The sequence below is a fragment of the Oncorhynchus kisutch genome, unplaced genomic scaffold (genome assembly GCF_002021735.2).
Source record: "Oncorhynchus kisutch isolate 150728-3 unplaced genomic scaffold, Okis_V2 scaffold2721, whole genome shotgun sequence".
Classification (NCBI taxonomy): Eukaryota; Metazoa; Chordata; class Actinopteri; order Salmoniformes; family Salmonidae; genus Oncorhynchus; species Oncorhynchus kisutch.
In genome coordinates, this window is record NW_022264666.1 from 1 (window position 1) to 18,052 (window position 18,052).

The 18,052-nt window shown below is 41.2% G+C and overlaps 1 protein-coding gene across 1 annotated transcript; it reads right to left on the reverse strand.

The window, feature by feature from the left end:
• Window positions 1–4,135: 4,135 nt before the first annotated feature.
• On the reverse strand, window positions 4,136–17,618 carry LOC116370740 (voltage-dependent T-type calcium channel subunit alpha-1I-like; the record flags this gene model as incomplete). Its single annotated transcript, XM_031819876.1, has 5 exons — window positions 4,136–6,851; window positions 8,820–9,166; window positions 9,631–9,826; window positions 11,084–11,218; window positions 17,466–17,618. Coding segments are annotated over 5 exons (1,482 nt in total), but the record flags the coding sequence as incomplete, so codon positions are not given.
• Window positions 17,619–18,052: the final 434 nt, after the last annotated feature.

Here is an 18,052-nt window from a genome sequence, read left to right on the forward strand (position 1 = left end):
CAGAGAGAGGAGAGGGAAGGAGACAATGTGATCTGGAGAAAAATGAGACACATGGAAATGGTTTTGGACATGAGTGGGAAATCTGTCTGTTTGAGAGTAAGAGATAGTTGCTGAGTTGAACATAAATAAATGAATGGGTTTCTCAAGATAGTGCTGGTACTGTACAACCAATATTATGTAAATACATGGAGATTCCTGAGTTAGCCTGAGCTAGCCTACTGACCCCTTTTCTTATTCAGAACAAAATGGACGCTGTTGTGATTGATGTGTTTGTCCTTTAAGAGCGAGCACAGATAGATCATGATGGTGACACACGAGCGTATACACACACACACACACACACACATACACACACACATACTTGTAGTTGCGCACACACACGGATGCACACACACACACACACACACAGCACGTCCCCCTTCAACCTCAATCAGACACACACTGACACCACACACAGACCAGATGAGAGAGGAAACCTCATCAACAATGACAATAATTTGCTTTCCATTATATTTCTCCTCACTGTGGTTTCAGTAATTGAAATTGAGGAGGGGATATCAAGTATCTTATTGGGCTGTAGTAATACCAATTTGACTGCCTATTAGGCTAATGAAAAGCACACACACACACACACACACACAACACACACACACACACACACACACATACACGCATACACGCACACACATACACGCATACACGCATCACACAGACTGTACTCATTAACTCCTTTGCACTAATCAGGCTACAAGTACTTTATGTGACTGAATATGGTCCTTATAATGGTCATAAACCCTAAGCCTAAATAATGGAAATAGGCTGGTAATTGCATGTCTTCATCTACAGGCTCTTCGTTGTCATTTCACCTCCATTAAACAAAGACTCTGTGACAGCAAAACACATGTGCCGCTTCAGCTGATTAAATTGCTTTCTGAGCCCACCAGTTTCTAAAAACCCACTAGTGTTGGCATTGCAATATATATATTTTTAGAGGAATTCCAATTAAATTGAGAGAGTTCTTATCTTCCTTATTTCTGTAAGAATGCATCAAGTGTAAAGCTCTTAAGTTTGGTCTTAGTGTGTGTGTGCATGTATGTATAATCCACATTCCCCTGCAACCAAACACTCATTTATTAAATCACATTATGTTTCCACGTGAAGGCGTTCTCTTACAGTTCGTAATGATCAATTTTATTTTTATTTCTCATTGCCCCACTTTGTTGTGAAAACTGCTTTTGGATGAGGAAATGTGAATAGATTCATCCCACCTTGTAAACATGATCATTTAAAACCCACCCAGAAGGTTTCATTCAACGGAACACAATATGAAGACAATCACGTAAAGGTGCAAACTGGTGTGTTTTTGGAAATCAGTGATATATTCCCCATTGGTTGAGAAGACCAATCGACCTATTGTATCACACCGGTGTAAAGTCGTCTGAACTCCATTATAACCAATGGGACAGGTGTAGTCTATAACAGCCGTCTACCATCTTAATTAGTGTTCAATTAAGTCAACTGTGACGGCTCAATCTGTCAGTCAGACGAAGATCACATCACCTCTAAGCTACCTGTCAAGCTAAACCAATCAAGACACGCTAGTTTACAGATTAGCGTTAGCCGCAGCACTAACAGTGTAGGGAGATGGGGACGTTGACTTGAACGATGCTTAATTACTGTTGACACATTAGGACCCCACGGGTGGTCTTGTCACTGCCTGTGTTCAAATGGCAGGTGAATAGACACCTCCATATGCTGCGTTGCTACAGAAGGGTCCTATAACTGAGTGATACACACAGCAATGACAGCATGAATTCACACATCACATGCACTGTCCCCCCCCCTGTCTCTCTTCTCTCCATCCCTCTCTTTACTCTGAGTTGATGGCACTTTGAACAGTGTTAAACTGCATATCTATTCCATTACATCAACTGTTCTGAGATGGGAGAGAAGAGAGAACCTGTGTATCCTGAGGGTGACAACTTCAAAGGACCATCCCTCCCTCCCTTCCACATCCCTCTCTCGCGTGCTCGCTACCTCTCTCCTCCCTTGCTCCCTCCCTCCATGTATGCCAGATGTCCATACACACCCAGAACACAACTCAACATCAACCCTCTCCACAGCTGGCCAACATCTAACAAGCTAAGGCTGGGGTCATGCCAGCGAAGATGTGTGTGTGTGTTTGTGTATACACACTACACACCTATTACCATCACCATCCTTTCACTCTCATTCATCCCTATTCATTCCTATTCTTCCTTCTCTTGTGTTAGTCTGATCAAACCACCTAGTAACCTTTGTGCTTCTCTCTCTGTCTCTCTGTCTTCATCTAATTCAATAGAATGTGAGTACAGTACATCAGAGGCTTGTAGATTGCTGTGGACAGCTGTGTGTTAGTGGTTAAATGCCTGTTCACGTAAGCAGTCTTTTGATCAGACAGGTTCTCTCCAGGGGGGAGGAGGGAGCCGCAGGTGTGCCAGCGTATCAAGCTTTGTGTGTGTGTGTGTCTGTATGTGTGCGTGTGCGTGTCCATTAGCATGCGTGCGTGCGTGTGTGTGCGTGCATGTGTTTTTCGATCAGATTCTCTCCAAGGGAGGTAAAACCCCAGGTGTACAAGTGTTACAGACTTGTCCCAAATAGCCCCCTTTTCCCAATATAGTGCACTACTTTTAACCTCAGGGTATTATAGGGAATAGAGGGCCATTTGCAACGCTACCATAGATTGATGTTAAAAACCCTTTCAAACTTAGAGGACGAGACCCAGTCACAGAAAGCTAGTGTTGTTTGCACTTAATAGTGTTTGAATGAAGGCTTGGCTAGCTGATCATGTGCATGTTGCTGCTGAATACCAAGAAACCCACAGGAAAGATTGTGACTAGGATCAATGACTTTCATACATCCATTTTTTTCTTCAATTGCAGCCGTTTCCTACAATGGTGTAGTAGGTCATATTTCGGGCAGAGGGACGAGCATTCACAAACACACACACTCATTCAAGCAGACAAACACACACACTCATTCAAGTAGACAAACACACCTGCTGCTAAGAGTCATACGCTTCTCTTTGATACTTGTAGATGTCAAACACTCTCTAGTGTTGGAAGCTGTGTGAGGAAGACTGTGATGCTACGGTTCATCATTTAAGACACTAAACAGTGAGACACGGCTCTGAAGACAGCAGGACATGAAAAACAAAGAAAAGAGGGGGAAAAATGAAAAGAGAAGATAAACTGCCATCTGATATATCTCTGTGAGACTGAACAGCATCTAATCTGACGTGATGAGATAAGAGATGTGTTCATTTCAGATACTGTATCAAAGGCTTACTAAACACCCGGTTGGTTGAATAGCAGCCTTTTATAGTAAACAACATCTCTTCTGGCCTCAAATCTTTTGAAATGTCTGTGAACAAAATATGTTTGAACATATGTAGTCTTGTGAAGTTTGTATCTTAACATGGTGTTAGCATCATGGAACGTTAAGGGGCTTTAAAAAACCCGGCAAAGACAAATCTGCAGTTTTTTAAAGAAACCGAAATGACATTTATATTTGTGTGGACCAAGTGATTAAATCTGAAGCCAACTACAAGTGCCAAACCCACGGTTTCTCATTTCAAATATTTGTCAAAGATATTATCCTTGTTTCCACACACACACACACACACACACACGTCAGGGTCCTAAGAGACACTGAAGTTTCTATTTGATTTGATCATCTTTTAGCTTATGTCTATGACTTGGTCTATCTGTTTGTTGAGCTAGAACAACCAAGAGGAATGCCCAAGGTAAATGAAGTAGGCTATTTGAATAGTTGGAGTAGTTTGGAACCCGTTATGTTTAGCGAGAGAGAAGAAGAACACCAGATTTAGAGTTTCAACATTGACACGGATGAATATGTATTAATACACAGGTTGGGTTTGTGTTCTATTCTAATTGTGATATTCTATCCTTACAAATCTACTCTCAAAATGACATACACATGTAGGCAGCACTAACAAACCTGCACTTCGTCCTTACAATCAAAACAGACAACATCCCCCGTTCAATAAGGCATCACTAGGATTTATGCATTGAAACGGAGCTATCAACTGCTAGGGTTCCCACACAGCTGCTAATCAATTAACATTGAGACAGAATGAGACTTTGGGTGCCTCAAGAAAAGGTTCAAAGGTTAACATGGGAAGATGAAAAGGATCAAAGGTTAACATGGGAAGATGAAAAGGGTCAACGGTTAACATGGGAAGATGAAAAGGGTCCGACATTCAGATGAACGATGACGCGTCCTGTAAATGAGACGAGTCGCCATGTTAAAGAAACAAGAATCCGCCGAGGTTGAGAAGCTAATCCACTTTTATGACTCTAAAATGTCATTTCACAAAAGAATAACAACATGCAACTTAGCGGGCGGGGGTAAAGACAAGAACAAAAGACATCCTGATCCTACCATCTGGGAATACACAGACATTCTAACACATCATAATTGAATGACCTTTGAATCTCATTGGAGCCTATTGACATTTTACTGTAATACATAATAGTGATATATTTGAACCCTCTTGCCTATCTCCTACCTATACCTGTGTCATATATATCTGTATGCTTCACATATTGCATATCTCATACTCAGGGGGATAACATGTTAAATAAACTGTCTTTTCCAACTGGGTATTTTAAAGTGGCACTTCGCTACTTATTTAACCTGATATTCCTACTGTCCTTCCTGCAACATGCCAGTGTCCATATGGAGATATTGAATATGAGCTTAGAAAATAGTGGAGTGCCCCTTTAATTCTAACGGATAATGAGAAAGAATGAAAGGAGGATAAGCTGGACGACGAGCGATCGAGTGAGAGATTTGTTCCTCTCTGATCTCTTCCTGTCTTCAAGAAAAACCAAAACATACTGCAGGTAAGCGGACATCTTTGACATCTTTGTGGTTGCGGTGTGGGTGCGCTTGTGTATTTATGTGACCATCTGAGTGTGAGCGTTGGAAAAAATATTTTATAGATCCACTTCAGTGTTTTCTGTAATCCACCTGAGGTATAGAATTTTCCTTCAAAACGTCGATACACAACGCTGCACAAATGTCAACAAGGGGGGGGGGGGACAAGAGACAAGAACTCCATTTTGTGAAACTGACCGGGACTTTGTTTTACTTTGTGTTTCACCAACCAAGATGGCGTCCGATCTCGATCTCTCATTGGATATGGTGCATCTATCCAGTAGGGACAGGAGAGCATCTTCTCTGAAGCCCTTGGTTCATGGGTGATTCATGAGAACATGGCCTATTCCTCTATGGTACGGCATATGTTCTCATTCACTCCCCACATCTCTTCACTATAGCTCTCACATTGATTTATTAGGTGCCCTTTTGCTAGTTCTAGTATTTCTAGATTAGCCTTTATATCTCACCCTAACACACACAGAGGGACACATCTGCATTCATACAGATCCAATATGTTTTATAACTAGAAAACCCATCAAATATGCAACCTTGATTTTCTTTCACCTATCAAATGTTAAGCTAAAAGAAAAAGTTGGTAATCAATGCTACCTTATAGATGTGAATAAAAAACAACAACTCTGTACAAAGTCTCATCGAAAGGACTCTACAATCTGCTTATCTTAATAATGAGCATTGTCTTTTTTCAGGAGGACAAAACCATTAGACTACCATTAGCCACTGGGCTATGCTAGCCCTGTTGTCAATCACAGGAGCGTTAGCATTAGCCTCTAAGCTAAGCTAGCCCTGTTTCGCAATCGTTAACTTTTGGAGTTTCATCAATGTTTGGAGGTTCATCATTGTTCCGACAATGCTCACACGAAATTCACATTTTGGTACTTGTTTTTGCTTTTCTTTGGGTGTATGGATGAGGGCGACTATGCTCCATGCAAGCCCAGAATTAGCATGTCTTTCAAGGGTCCTGTCATTGCTGTAGTCCTCTCAAAGAATATCCACATGTCTCAGAAAAGGAGATGCCTTAATTAAACTCCATTACCCAGAAGTCATTGTAATCCTCCACAAAATGTATACCAATTCCTCAGCTTCAATTTTCACCCAATCGTCATGGAAAGAAGAGAACATGGACATCTCACTGATGAAAGAGAGAGAGCGAAAGAGGGAGGAGACGAGTTCATTGAACAGATATCAATCAAACACCTCTGGAGGAGAAAAAAAAGTTCCAACCGATAGATAAAGTTTCATCTGTTTTTCCTTGAGCCGGCATCCATCATCTGGCTCGTACCTTTAACTCCAAACCCCATCTCCCCTTCCTGTCCACCCCTCTTCTCAGTCCAAGGGTTGGTGAGGTATCCATGAGCATCTATCTCATAGTACTGTTGTCCATCTTTACTCCTGACAGAAAGATTTGCCTGGTCCAAACTCCCAGTGCTATTACATTTTTTCACCAGAGGGGGTGCCAGGGAGCTAGGTGACAGCAGTGACGTCAGAGACAAACTACTAAGTGTCTCTGATAAACGTTCGCTGTTAAAAGCCTGACTGGATCCTTCGCCTCCCATCCCTATCCCACAATCGTCATCTGAAGGGTCCATAGAGTCTTGCCTTGGGCAGCCTGGACTGGTGCTGCTGCCACAGCTGCTCTGGCTCCTCTGGTGCCCTCTAGTTGCTTGGAGGTTGAATATTGTACTGCGGCCTCTCATTGAGGGGTGACCCAGTGATCTGGGGGTTTGTCGTGTTTCTTCAAGGTGAGGGAGGGGGAGAGGGCAGAGGAGAGGCAGGGCCAGGGAGACTCGAGGGGGGGAGACGCTAAAGCTGAGACCTTCCTCCAGGGTGGTCTGGAGGCTTCCCTCGGAGCTGCCTGTGGCCAGGGACGAGTCACTGTGGGACGGGTGCTGAGGAAGGATAGGGGGTGTGGCGGGGTGGAGGAATAGCAAGGGGGGAAAGAAGAGAGAGCAGTAAGGAGAGAGAGAGAGAGAGAGAGAGAGAGAGAGAGAGAGAGAGAGAGAGAGAGAGAAGACAGACAGACAGACAGACAGACAGAACAGACAGACAGACAGACAGACAGACAGACAGACAGACAGACAGACAGACAGACAGACAGACAGACAGACAGACAGACAGACAGACAGACAGAGAGAGACAGAGAGAGAGAGAGAGGTGAAAGAAACAGAGAGATAGACAATAAGACAGAAAGAGAGAAAAAAAGTGAATGAGAGCGGGATGAAGTATTTAAGCACAAGAACCAAGAAAACAGAGAGTCAAGTAGACAAGGGATGACCTCGCTAATTAGTGTAGTGCTGCAGAAATGTACTGGAATAGAATCTCACAAAGCACTCTGGAAATGACATAAACAAAACAAATTGATACAGAAAAGGTCAGTTACATGCTGTTGCCATGGTTACCTCTGAAGCAGAAGAAGAATATTGCTTGTTTTTGTGTGCCATGAACAGAAAATGCACTCTTAGCACCGTAGAATACCATTTAAATGAAAAATACTGTGCACTAAATGGGAAGATATAAGGGTGATAAAGGTCTGAATAGGAAGATATAAAGGTCTGAATAGGAAGATATAAAGGTCTGAATAGGAAGATATAAAGGTCTGAATAGGAAGATATAAAGGTCTGAATAGGAAGATATAAAGGTCTGAATAGGAAGATATAAAGGTCTGAATAGGAAGATATAAAGGTCTGAATAGGAAGATATAAAGGTCTGAATAGGAAGATATAAAGGTCTGAATAGGAAGATATAATGGTCTGAATAGGAAGATATAAAAGTCTGAATAGGAAGATATAATGGTCTGAATAGGAAGATATAAAGGTCTGAATAGGAAGATATAAAGGTCTGAATAGGAAGATATAAAGGTCTGAATAGGAAGATATAAAGGTCTGAATAGGAAGATATAATGGTCTGAATAGGAAGATATAATGGTCTGAATAGGAAGATATAATGGTCTGAATAGGAATATATAATGGTCTGAATAGGAAGATATAAAGGTCTGAATAGGAAGATATAAAGGTCTGAATAAGAAGATGTATAATTCAACTTTGATGCACTCACTCCTTACAGATATGCCCATTTATTGTGTTTTATTCCTTAATAACTGTCTCAACCACAGTGAGCTTTCTGGAACAAAATGGCTGCTGTGCATCAGCTGGATACTTCCCCCTCTTAGAATATAAAATAAGCTACAGTATATTGTAAATGTCATCTCTTATAGCAAGCATCCCCATGGACCTTAACTCTAGTGGAGTGTAGCCCTTACCAACGAGTGGAAAACAACTGAATCTGATGGGAATTTCACCCCATAAAGTCAATCCATTACTTATTCTACCATTATAACACCCATGGCTGTTACACTGAATTCCATATACGGCACTATATATATATATATATATAGCACACACCTGAATATACGGTCGATCTCCAAGGCATTTCTAGTTGATCAGCTAACTATGTGTATGTGACCAATACAATTTTTATTTGATTTGTGTGTATCAAGAATGGTCCACCACCCAAAGGACATACAGCCAACCTGACACACCTGGGGGTGCAACTCAATATTTGTATTTTTTTATTTGACCTTTATTTAACCAGGCAAGTCAGTTAAGAACAAATTCTTATTTTCAATGACGGCCTAGGAACAGTGGGTTAACTGCCTGTTCAGGGGCAGAACAACAGATTTGTACCTTGTCAGCTCGGGGGTTTGAACATGCAACCTTCCGGTTACTAGTCCAACACTCTAACCGCTAGGCTACCCTGCCGCCCCAATATTAGGAAGGTGTTCTTAATAGTTTGTACACCCGGTGTACATTTCACTACATGAATACTCCCTCTACCAATGTGACCCCATAACCTCTTACCTGGGAAACTAGGACCCTACTGTTGGCCCCTGAGGAGTCTAGGACCCTGCTTTTGGCCCCTTGGGAGTCTAGGACTCTGCTGTTGGCCCCTGGGGAGTCTAGGACACTGCTGTTGGCCCCTGGGGAGCGCAGAGAGGACCAGGAGGCTGGGGATGGCAGCCTGGATGCCTCTCTCCCCCCTGGGTCTACCCCCATCCTGTGGATGGGTGGGGGGACCGCTGTGGCTGTGGTGGGGTGAAAGAACTCCACAGGGAGATGGAAGAGAGGAGAGGAGGAACCTCTACATCCGACACTGCCAACCTGGTCACTGTGATGGCCATCACCATCTGTTGATGTACAGTTATTATCTATAGAAAGATAGAAATGTTGCATGTAGAATGAACATGAGTTATCTATCCATTTATCCATCCATCCATCCATCCAGTCATCCATCCAGCTGTATAACGCTAATGTTATGGTGGGAGGAAGGATAGGCATGTCATTGAATGTCGTTAATCAATGTATTTGTGTATGCCTGCCCATCTGTCTTTTAGTTAATTAACATTGGGATGTCGGTGTAATCAACTGTGTGAATACGGAGCAAAACATCATTTTCTCTCTCACACATCTGAGCATGAGAAGGAAAACCTTCTGAATGAAATGAGCATTTCAATGTCAAAGTCATGTGATCATCACTAAACACAGTCAGTTAAATACCAAGAGCATAAACCAAGGTCACAAGATGAAAATGTCAACTGGTAATGTATGCACACATATCCATCAGATTTCACAAGTGCTAATGAGATGGGAAGAAAAAGGAGAACAAGGTTACCTCTGTTGTGGTGGAGGTACTGGAGAGACTGGCTCTGGAACTGGGGCTGGGCACCCACCTCTAGCAGGAACCCTACCCCATCTTCAGGGCCTCTGCTGTGGGGTCGAGAACCTCCGTGCCCCCAGCGCCCTCCACACCCAGCCTGAATCCCCCTCAGTTCCTCAGAACTGTGGGAGTCACTGCTCCCTCTCTCCTCCTATAGAGAGAAAGAGATGGGGGAGGGCGAGTACCTCAGAGTTATCCTATAACAAATATAAGCATTCGGGATGACTTCAATTAACACTCACATATAATCTGTAAAGTTCCAGGTACTACTGCTAGCATTATTAGAAATCAATAAGCATCTGTTGCTATGGCTATAAGGGCTAGCCCTATCTAGAGTGAATGACCATATAACATTCTATCTCCGGGCAGCTAACATCTATTAGCATTTTAAGTGTATTAACCAAATGAGGCTACCCCTGGTGTAGCATGTTAAAAGAGTTCAACTACCACACTAGCATATTAGCATTGAAATAGGCATAACTTAGAGCCAAAGGTGGTTGCACTTGAGTGCTTGTTCTTGTTGTTAATATTTGGAAAGACTGCCATTTTGTTAGCTGATAGCACCATTCATTAGGGGTTAGCCGAGCACGCTTGCTAACTAGCCAACATCAGCAACAACAACAACAATAACAACAACAAAAGCGTTGTCTGTGGTAAAGCAAAAGTCTCAATGTAAATAGTGTTAACTGAAAAGAAATGACCAAATGAAATATTGATACCAATGAAATATAATTTTAATAAAAACCACCATGGGATATTTTTCCAATTTAGAGAATTTTAGACATTATGATATTTTCTACTATTTGATACTTCATCTCTCTTCAGTCAATACATCTGTTGATTAGTAATATATTTTTCCAAACTAAAGTAATTGCAAGCTCCACAGTGCCTCGTTTTAGATTGGATATCAAATTAGTTTCAATAGAGAAAAGCAATAAGGTAAACCAGATGAAACAGCTTAGAGGAGACGGGATGATTACACAGACACACACACACACCACGATCATGCACACACACACACATCACGATCATGCTCACACACACACACGCATGCGCACCCACATCGCGATCATTCTCACACACACGAACGCACACGCACGCATGCACACACACACATCACAATCTTGCTTACACGCACGCACACACACACATACGCGCACACACACAGGCACACAGACACCAACAAACACAGACCCGTCGCCCTAGCCTGCCCACGGCACATGGTGAAACACACACGGGAGCATTGATTCGCTAATCAAGCAGTTAATGCATTGGGATGCAGTGTGTGATACAATGTGTTCAAGTGTGTAAGCAGTTGAATTATGCAAGAACAAAAAGTATATAGTTTCTCAGTGTGTGCGCATGTTTTCTGACAATCAGAGTAAGTTTGTGCATGTGCACGCCCCACCTTGCCGTCCCTGACCAGGAGCTGGTAGTCACTGTGGTCGTCCAGACTAAGATCATCAGGAAGGGCCAGTGATGACGACTTGTCAGACAACTGCTCTGACATCAGAGACGCCTGCTCCACCTCAGCCAATTGGATCTGCGATACAAACACACAGAATTCCAACAGCACATTATGTTATTCAATACACCCGATTTCTTATGTGAAAAGTGTGAGAAACATTTTCTTTTTGGTAAAAATATTATGATTCATTATAAGCGCATTTAAAGTGCCAAATAATGCATATACAGTGCACAATAACACTTGCTATAAGCTGTCATAACAACTCATACAGTTCAAATGTGTTGCCCTGTATCCAGTGACTGACAAAAGTTCTAACAGACTAAAGTTGTAACGGACTAAAGTAGTATCTGACAAAAGTTCTAACTGACTAAAGTAGTAACGGACTAAAGTAGTAACGGACTAAAGTAGTATCTGACAAAAGTTCTAACTGACTAAAGTAGTAACGGACTAAAGTAGTATCTGACTAAATTTGTAACGGACTAAAGTTGTAACGGACTAAAGTAGGAACTGACTAAAGTAGTAACTGACTAAAGTAGTAACAGACTAAAGTAGTAACTGACTAAAGTTGTAACGGACTAAAGTAGTAACTGACTAAAGTAGTAACTGACTAAAGTAGTAACGGACTAAAGTAGTAACGGACTAAAGTAGTAACTGACTAAAGTTGTATCTGACTAAAGTAGTAACTGACTAAAGTTGTAACTGGCTAACGTAGTAACTGACTAAAGTAGTAACTGACTAAAGTAGTATCTGACTAAAGTAGTAACTGACTAAAGTTGTAACTGACTAAAGTAGTAACGGACTAACGTAGTAACTGACTAAAGTAGTAACTGACTAAAGTAGTAACTGACTAAAGTAGTAACTGACTAAAGTAGTATATGACTAAAGTAGTATCTGACTAAAGTAGTAACTGACTAAAGTTGTAACTGACTAAAGTAGTAACGGACTAACGTAGTAACTGACTAAAGTAGTAACTGACTAAAGTAGTAACTGACTAAAGTAGTAACTGACTAAAGTTGTAACTGACTAAAGTAGTAACTGACTAAAGTAGTAACTGACTAAAGTAGTAACGGACTAAAGTAGTAACTGACTAAAGTAGTAACTGACTAAAGTTGTAACGGACTAAAGTAGGAACTGACTAAAGTAGTAACTGACTAAAGTAGTAACAGACTAAAGTAGTAACTGACTAAAGTTGTAACGGACTAAAGTAGTAACTGACTAAAGTAGTAACTGACTAAAGTAGTAACGGACTAAAGTAGTAACGGACTAAAGTAGTAACTGACTAAAGTTGTATCTGACTAAAGTAGTAACTGACTAAAGTTGTAACTGACTAACGTAGTAACTGACTAAAGTAGTACCTGACTAAAGTAGTATCTGACTAAAGTAGTAACTGACTAAAGTTGTAACTGACTAAAGTAGTAACGGACTAACGTAGTAACTGACTAAAGTAGTAACTGACTAAAGTAGTAACTGACTAAAGTAGTATATGACTAAAGTAGTATCTGACTAAAGTAGTAACTGACTAAAGTTGTAACTGACTAAAGTAGTAACGGACTAACGTAGTAACTGACTAAAGTAGTAACTGACTAAAGTAGTAACTGACTAAAGTAGTAACTGACTAAAGTTGTAACTGACTAAAGTAGTAACTGACTAAAGTAGTAACTGACTAAAGTAGTAACGGACTAAAGTAGTAACTGACTAAAGTAGTAACTGACTAAAGTTGTAACGGACTAAAGTAGTATCTGACTAAAGTAGTAACTGACTAAAGTTGTAACTGACTAACGTAGTAACTGACTAAAGTAGTAACTGACTAAAGTTGTAACTGACTAAAGTAGTATCTGACTAAAGTAGTAACTGACTAAAGTAGTAACTGACTAAAGTATTAACTGACTAAAGTAGTAACTGACTAAAGTAGTAACGGCACTAAAGTAGTAACTGACTAAAGTAGTAACGGACTAACGCAGTAACTGACTAAAGTAGTAACTGACTAAAGTTGTATCTGACTAAAGTAGTAACTGACTAAAGTAGTAACTGACTAAAGTTGTAACTGACTAAAGTAGTAACTGACTAAAGTAGTAACTGACTAAAGTAGTAACGGACTAAAGTAGTATCTGACTAAAGTTGTATCTGACTAAAGTAGTAACTGACTAAAGTTGTAACTGACTAAAGTTGTAACTGACTAAAGTAGTAACTGACTAAAGTAGTAACTGACTAAAGTAGTAACTGACTAAAGTTGTAACTGACTAAAGTAGTAACTGACTAAAGTAGTAACTGACTAAAGTAGTAACTGACTAAAGTAGTAACTGACTAAAGTAGTAACGGACTAAAGTAGTAACGGACTAACGTAGTAACTGACTAAAGTAGTAACTGACTAAAGTAGTAACTGACTAAAGTTGTATCTGACTAAAGTAGTAACTGACTAAAGTAGTAACTGACTAAAGTTGTAACTGACTAAAGTAGTAACTGACTAAAGTAGTAACTGACTAAAGTAGTAACGGACTAAAGTAGTATCTGACTAAAGTTGTATCTGACTAAAGTAGTAACTGACTAAAGTTGTAACTGACTAAAGTTGTAACTGACTAAAGTAGTAACTGACTAAAGTAGTAACTGACTAAAGTAGTAACTGACTAAAGTTGTAACGGACTAAAGTAGTAACTGACTAAAGTAGTAACTGACTAAAACAGTAACTGACTAAAGTAGTAACTGACTAAAGTAGTAACTGACTAAAGTAGTAACTGACTAAAGTAGTAACGGACTAAAGTAGTAACTGACTAAAGTTGTAACTGACTAAAGTAGTAACTGACTAAAACAGTAACTGACTAAAGTAGTAACTGACTAAAGTAGTAACTGACTAAAGTAGTAACTGACTAAAACAGTAACTGACTAAAGTAGTAACTGACTAAAGTAGTAACTGACTAAAACAGTAACTGATTAAAGTAGTAACTGACTAAAACAGTAACTGACTAAAGTTGTAACTGACTAAAGTAGTAACTGACTAAAGTAGTAACTGACTAAAGTAGTAACTGACTAAAGTTGTAACTGACTAAAGTAGTAACGGACTAAAGTAGTAACTGACTAAAGTAGTAACGGACTAACATAGTAACTGACTAAAACAGTAACTGACTAAAGTAGTAACTGACTAAAGTTGTAACTCCCACAGTGATGTAAGTAATTGACAGCCTGCTCTCTAGGTGGACTGTGTCAAAAAGTTGAGCGGCTGATTGGCTGACAGTCATGGAGGTGGTAGTGACAGGTTGGTATGGTAATATGGCAGTATGGGATATATCTGGACCATTAGACCGACTCTGAGGAATCTCCCTGTCAGCTGGTCTGAGCCCATCAGTAGAATGAAAAAGAGGGAGGGATGGGAGAAAGAGAGAAAGGGAAAGAGAGCGAAGTGAAGAGAGAGAGAGAGATAGAGAAATAAAGAGAGAGAAAATAAAAACAATGAAGAGAGGGTGAAAGATGGAGAGAGAGAGAGAGAGAGATAGATGGATGGATGGACAGATGATGTCGGGTTAAGGTGAGACCTCTCACTACTGTTCTCTCTGTGTGTACTGCAGTACATCTAGCATAGTATGTAAAGTATGCCCCCCCACACACACACACACACACACACACACACACACACACACACACACACACACACACACACATACACACTCCACACTGATAAACCATCAAACATTGACATCCCAGTCATCCCACCATCATTACTGACACGTGATGTGTTTCAGGCCCACAGTCATGAAAACCACATATTACTTAAATTACTTACACATGTAGACTCAGCAAAAAAAGAAACATCCATTTTTCAGAACCCTGTTCTTCAAAGATAATTAGTACAAATCCAAATAACTTCACAGATCTTCATTGTAAAGGGTTTAAACACTGTTTCCCATGCTTGTTTAATGAACCATAAACAATTAATGACATGCACCTGTGGAACGGTCGTTAAGACACTAACTGCTTACAGATGGTAGGCAATTAAGGTCACAGTTATGCAAACTTAGGACACTAAAGAGGCCTTTCTACTGACTCTGAAAAACACCAAAAGATAGATGCCCAGGGTCCCTGCTCACCTGCGTGAACGTGCCTTAGGCATGCTGCAAGGAGGCAAGAGGACTGCAGATGTGGCCAGGGCAATAAACTGCAATGTCCTTACTGTGAGACACCTAAGAAAGCACTACAGGGAGACAGGATGGACAGCTGATCCTCATCACAGTGGCAGACCACGTGTAACAACACCTGCACAGGATTGGTACATCCGAACATCACACCTGCGGGACAGGTACATGATGGCAACAACAACTCCCCGAGTTACATCAGGAAGGCACAATCCCTCCATCAGTGCTCAGACTGTCCACAATAGGCTGAGAGAGGCTAGACTGAGGGCTTATAGGCCTGTTGTAAAGGCAGGTCCTCACCAGACATCACCCCCAGCAACAACGTCGCCTATGGGCACAAACCCATCGTTGCTGGACCAGGCAGGACTGGCAAAAAGTGTTCTTCACTGACGAGTCACGGTTTTGTCTCACCAGGGGTGATGGTCGGATTCACATTTATCGTTGAAGGAATGAGCGTTACACCGAGGCCTGTACTCTGGAGCGGGATTGATTTGGAGGTGGAGGGTCCATCATGGTCTGAGGCAGTGTGTCACAGCATCATCGGATTGAGCTTTTCTCATTGCAGGCAATCTCATCCTCCTGCAAGACATCCTCCTCCCTCATGTGGTACCCTTCCTGCAGGCTCATCCTGACATGACCCTCCAGCATGACAATGCCACCAGCCATACTGCTCGTTCTGTGCATGATTTCCTGCAAGACAGGAATTTCAGTGTTCTGTCATGACCATCGGAGAGCCCGGATCTCAATCCCATTGAGCACGTCTGGGACCTTTTGGATCGGAGGGTGAGGGCTAGGGCCATTCCCCCCCAGAAATGTCCGGGAACTTGCAGGTGCCTTGGTGGAAGAGCGGGGTAACATCAAGAACAGCAAGAATTGGCTAATCTGGTGCAGTCCGTGAGAAGGAGCTGGTGGCCACACCAGATACTGACTGTTACTTTTGCTTTTGACCCCCCCCCCCCTTTGTTCAGGGACACATTATTCAATTTCTGTTAGTCACATGTCTGTGGAACTTGTTCAGTTCATGTCTCAGTTGTTGAATCTTGTTATGTTCATACATATATTTACACATGTTAAGTTCGCTGAAAATAAACGTAGTTGACAGTGAGAGGACGTTTCTTACTTTGCTGAGTTTATATAGAAATGTATAGAAATGTACATAATTAATTAAATACATGCATTCTCCAGTGTTCCCCATGGTAACTCCAGAAAGACCAAACACAGCAGCGAATGTGCATCATCACATTATTCCCAAAGGTTACGTCTGGTAGCGAAGCAAACACACACACACACACACACACACACACACACACACACACACACACACACACACACACACACACACACACACACACAGCATATAAATAATGCATATGAAGATAGCATCACAATAAAAATATGATGGATAGATAGGGAATGTGTGTGTGTGTGTGTGTGTGTGTGTGTGTGTGTGTGTGTGTGTGTGTGTGTGTGTGTGTGTGTGTGTGTGTGTGTGTGTGTGTGTGTGTGTGTGTGTGTGTGTGTGTGTGTGTGTGTGTGTGTGTGTGTGTGTGTGTGCATGCATGTCATCCGTATTTGAAAGTCAACTCAACATAGTCCTGAATTAAATGATTTTGTTGAGAGAATAGCAACAAGGTTAGAGGGAGGTTGAATGTGATTGGCCAACATCAGATATGTAGATGAGATGTTCTCATACTGAACCAACAGAACTGGATTCTCCAGGGAATGGTACATCCTTGTCATGAGCATTTCTTTCTGTTTGTGATTTAACAAACTACCATGCAGATTACATTAACATAAAGAGAGATGACACACACACACACACACACACACACACACACACACACACACACACACACACACACACACACACACACATGTGCACACACAAAGTGTATCATACACACACACATTAAACGTTTGTATTTAAGTGTGTGTGTCATCATTCAGAAGAACATTAATGTAAGGTATGGAGGGAAAGCGCTGTTTTCTCAGTCTGTTTGATTGGCAGCTACCACTATAGCTGCCTTTGAGTTATACAGCAGGATGATTGACATGAGATGGTAATCCCATATCGATGTATTGTGTGTGTGTGTGTGTGTGTGTGTGATATGTGTACTGTAAGTGTGCGTGTGCATGTTTGTGAGCACCTGTGTGTGTTTGTGCATTCATATTGTGTGTGTATGTGTGTGCATGTGTACCTCTTGCAGATTTCCCTTGTAGTCCTTCCAGACAGGAGAAGAGGTAGAGGAGTAGTGATGGAAGACAGATCCAGAGAGGTTGTCAATCATCAGCATCTCTCCTTCAAATGAGTCCTTTATCAGCAGAGATACGCTGTCCAACCACTGACTCTCCTGGAGACACACAGAGGATATGTACATTAAACACTGTCTCCTGGAGACACACAAAGGATATATACATTAAACACTGTCCACTGACTCTCCTGGAGACACACAGAGGATATACCCAGTACCAGTCAAAAGTTTGGGCACACCTTCTCATTCAAGGGTTTTTCTTTATTTGTACTATTTTCTACATTGTAGAATAATAGTGAAGACAACAAAACTATGAAATATAACATATGGAATCATGTAGTAACCAAAAAAGTGTTACAAAAAGTATATTTTATATTTAAGATTCTTCAATGTAGCCACCCTTTGCCTTGATGACAGCTTTGCAAACTCTTGGCATTCTCTCAACCAGCTTCACCTAGAATGCTTTTCCAACAGTCTTGAAGGAGTTCCCACATATACTGAGCACTTGTTGGCTGCTTTTCCTTCACTCTGCA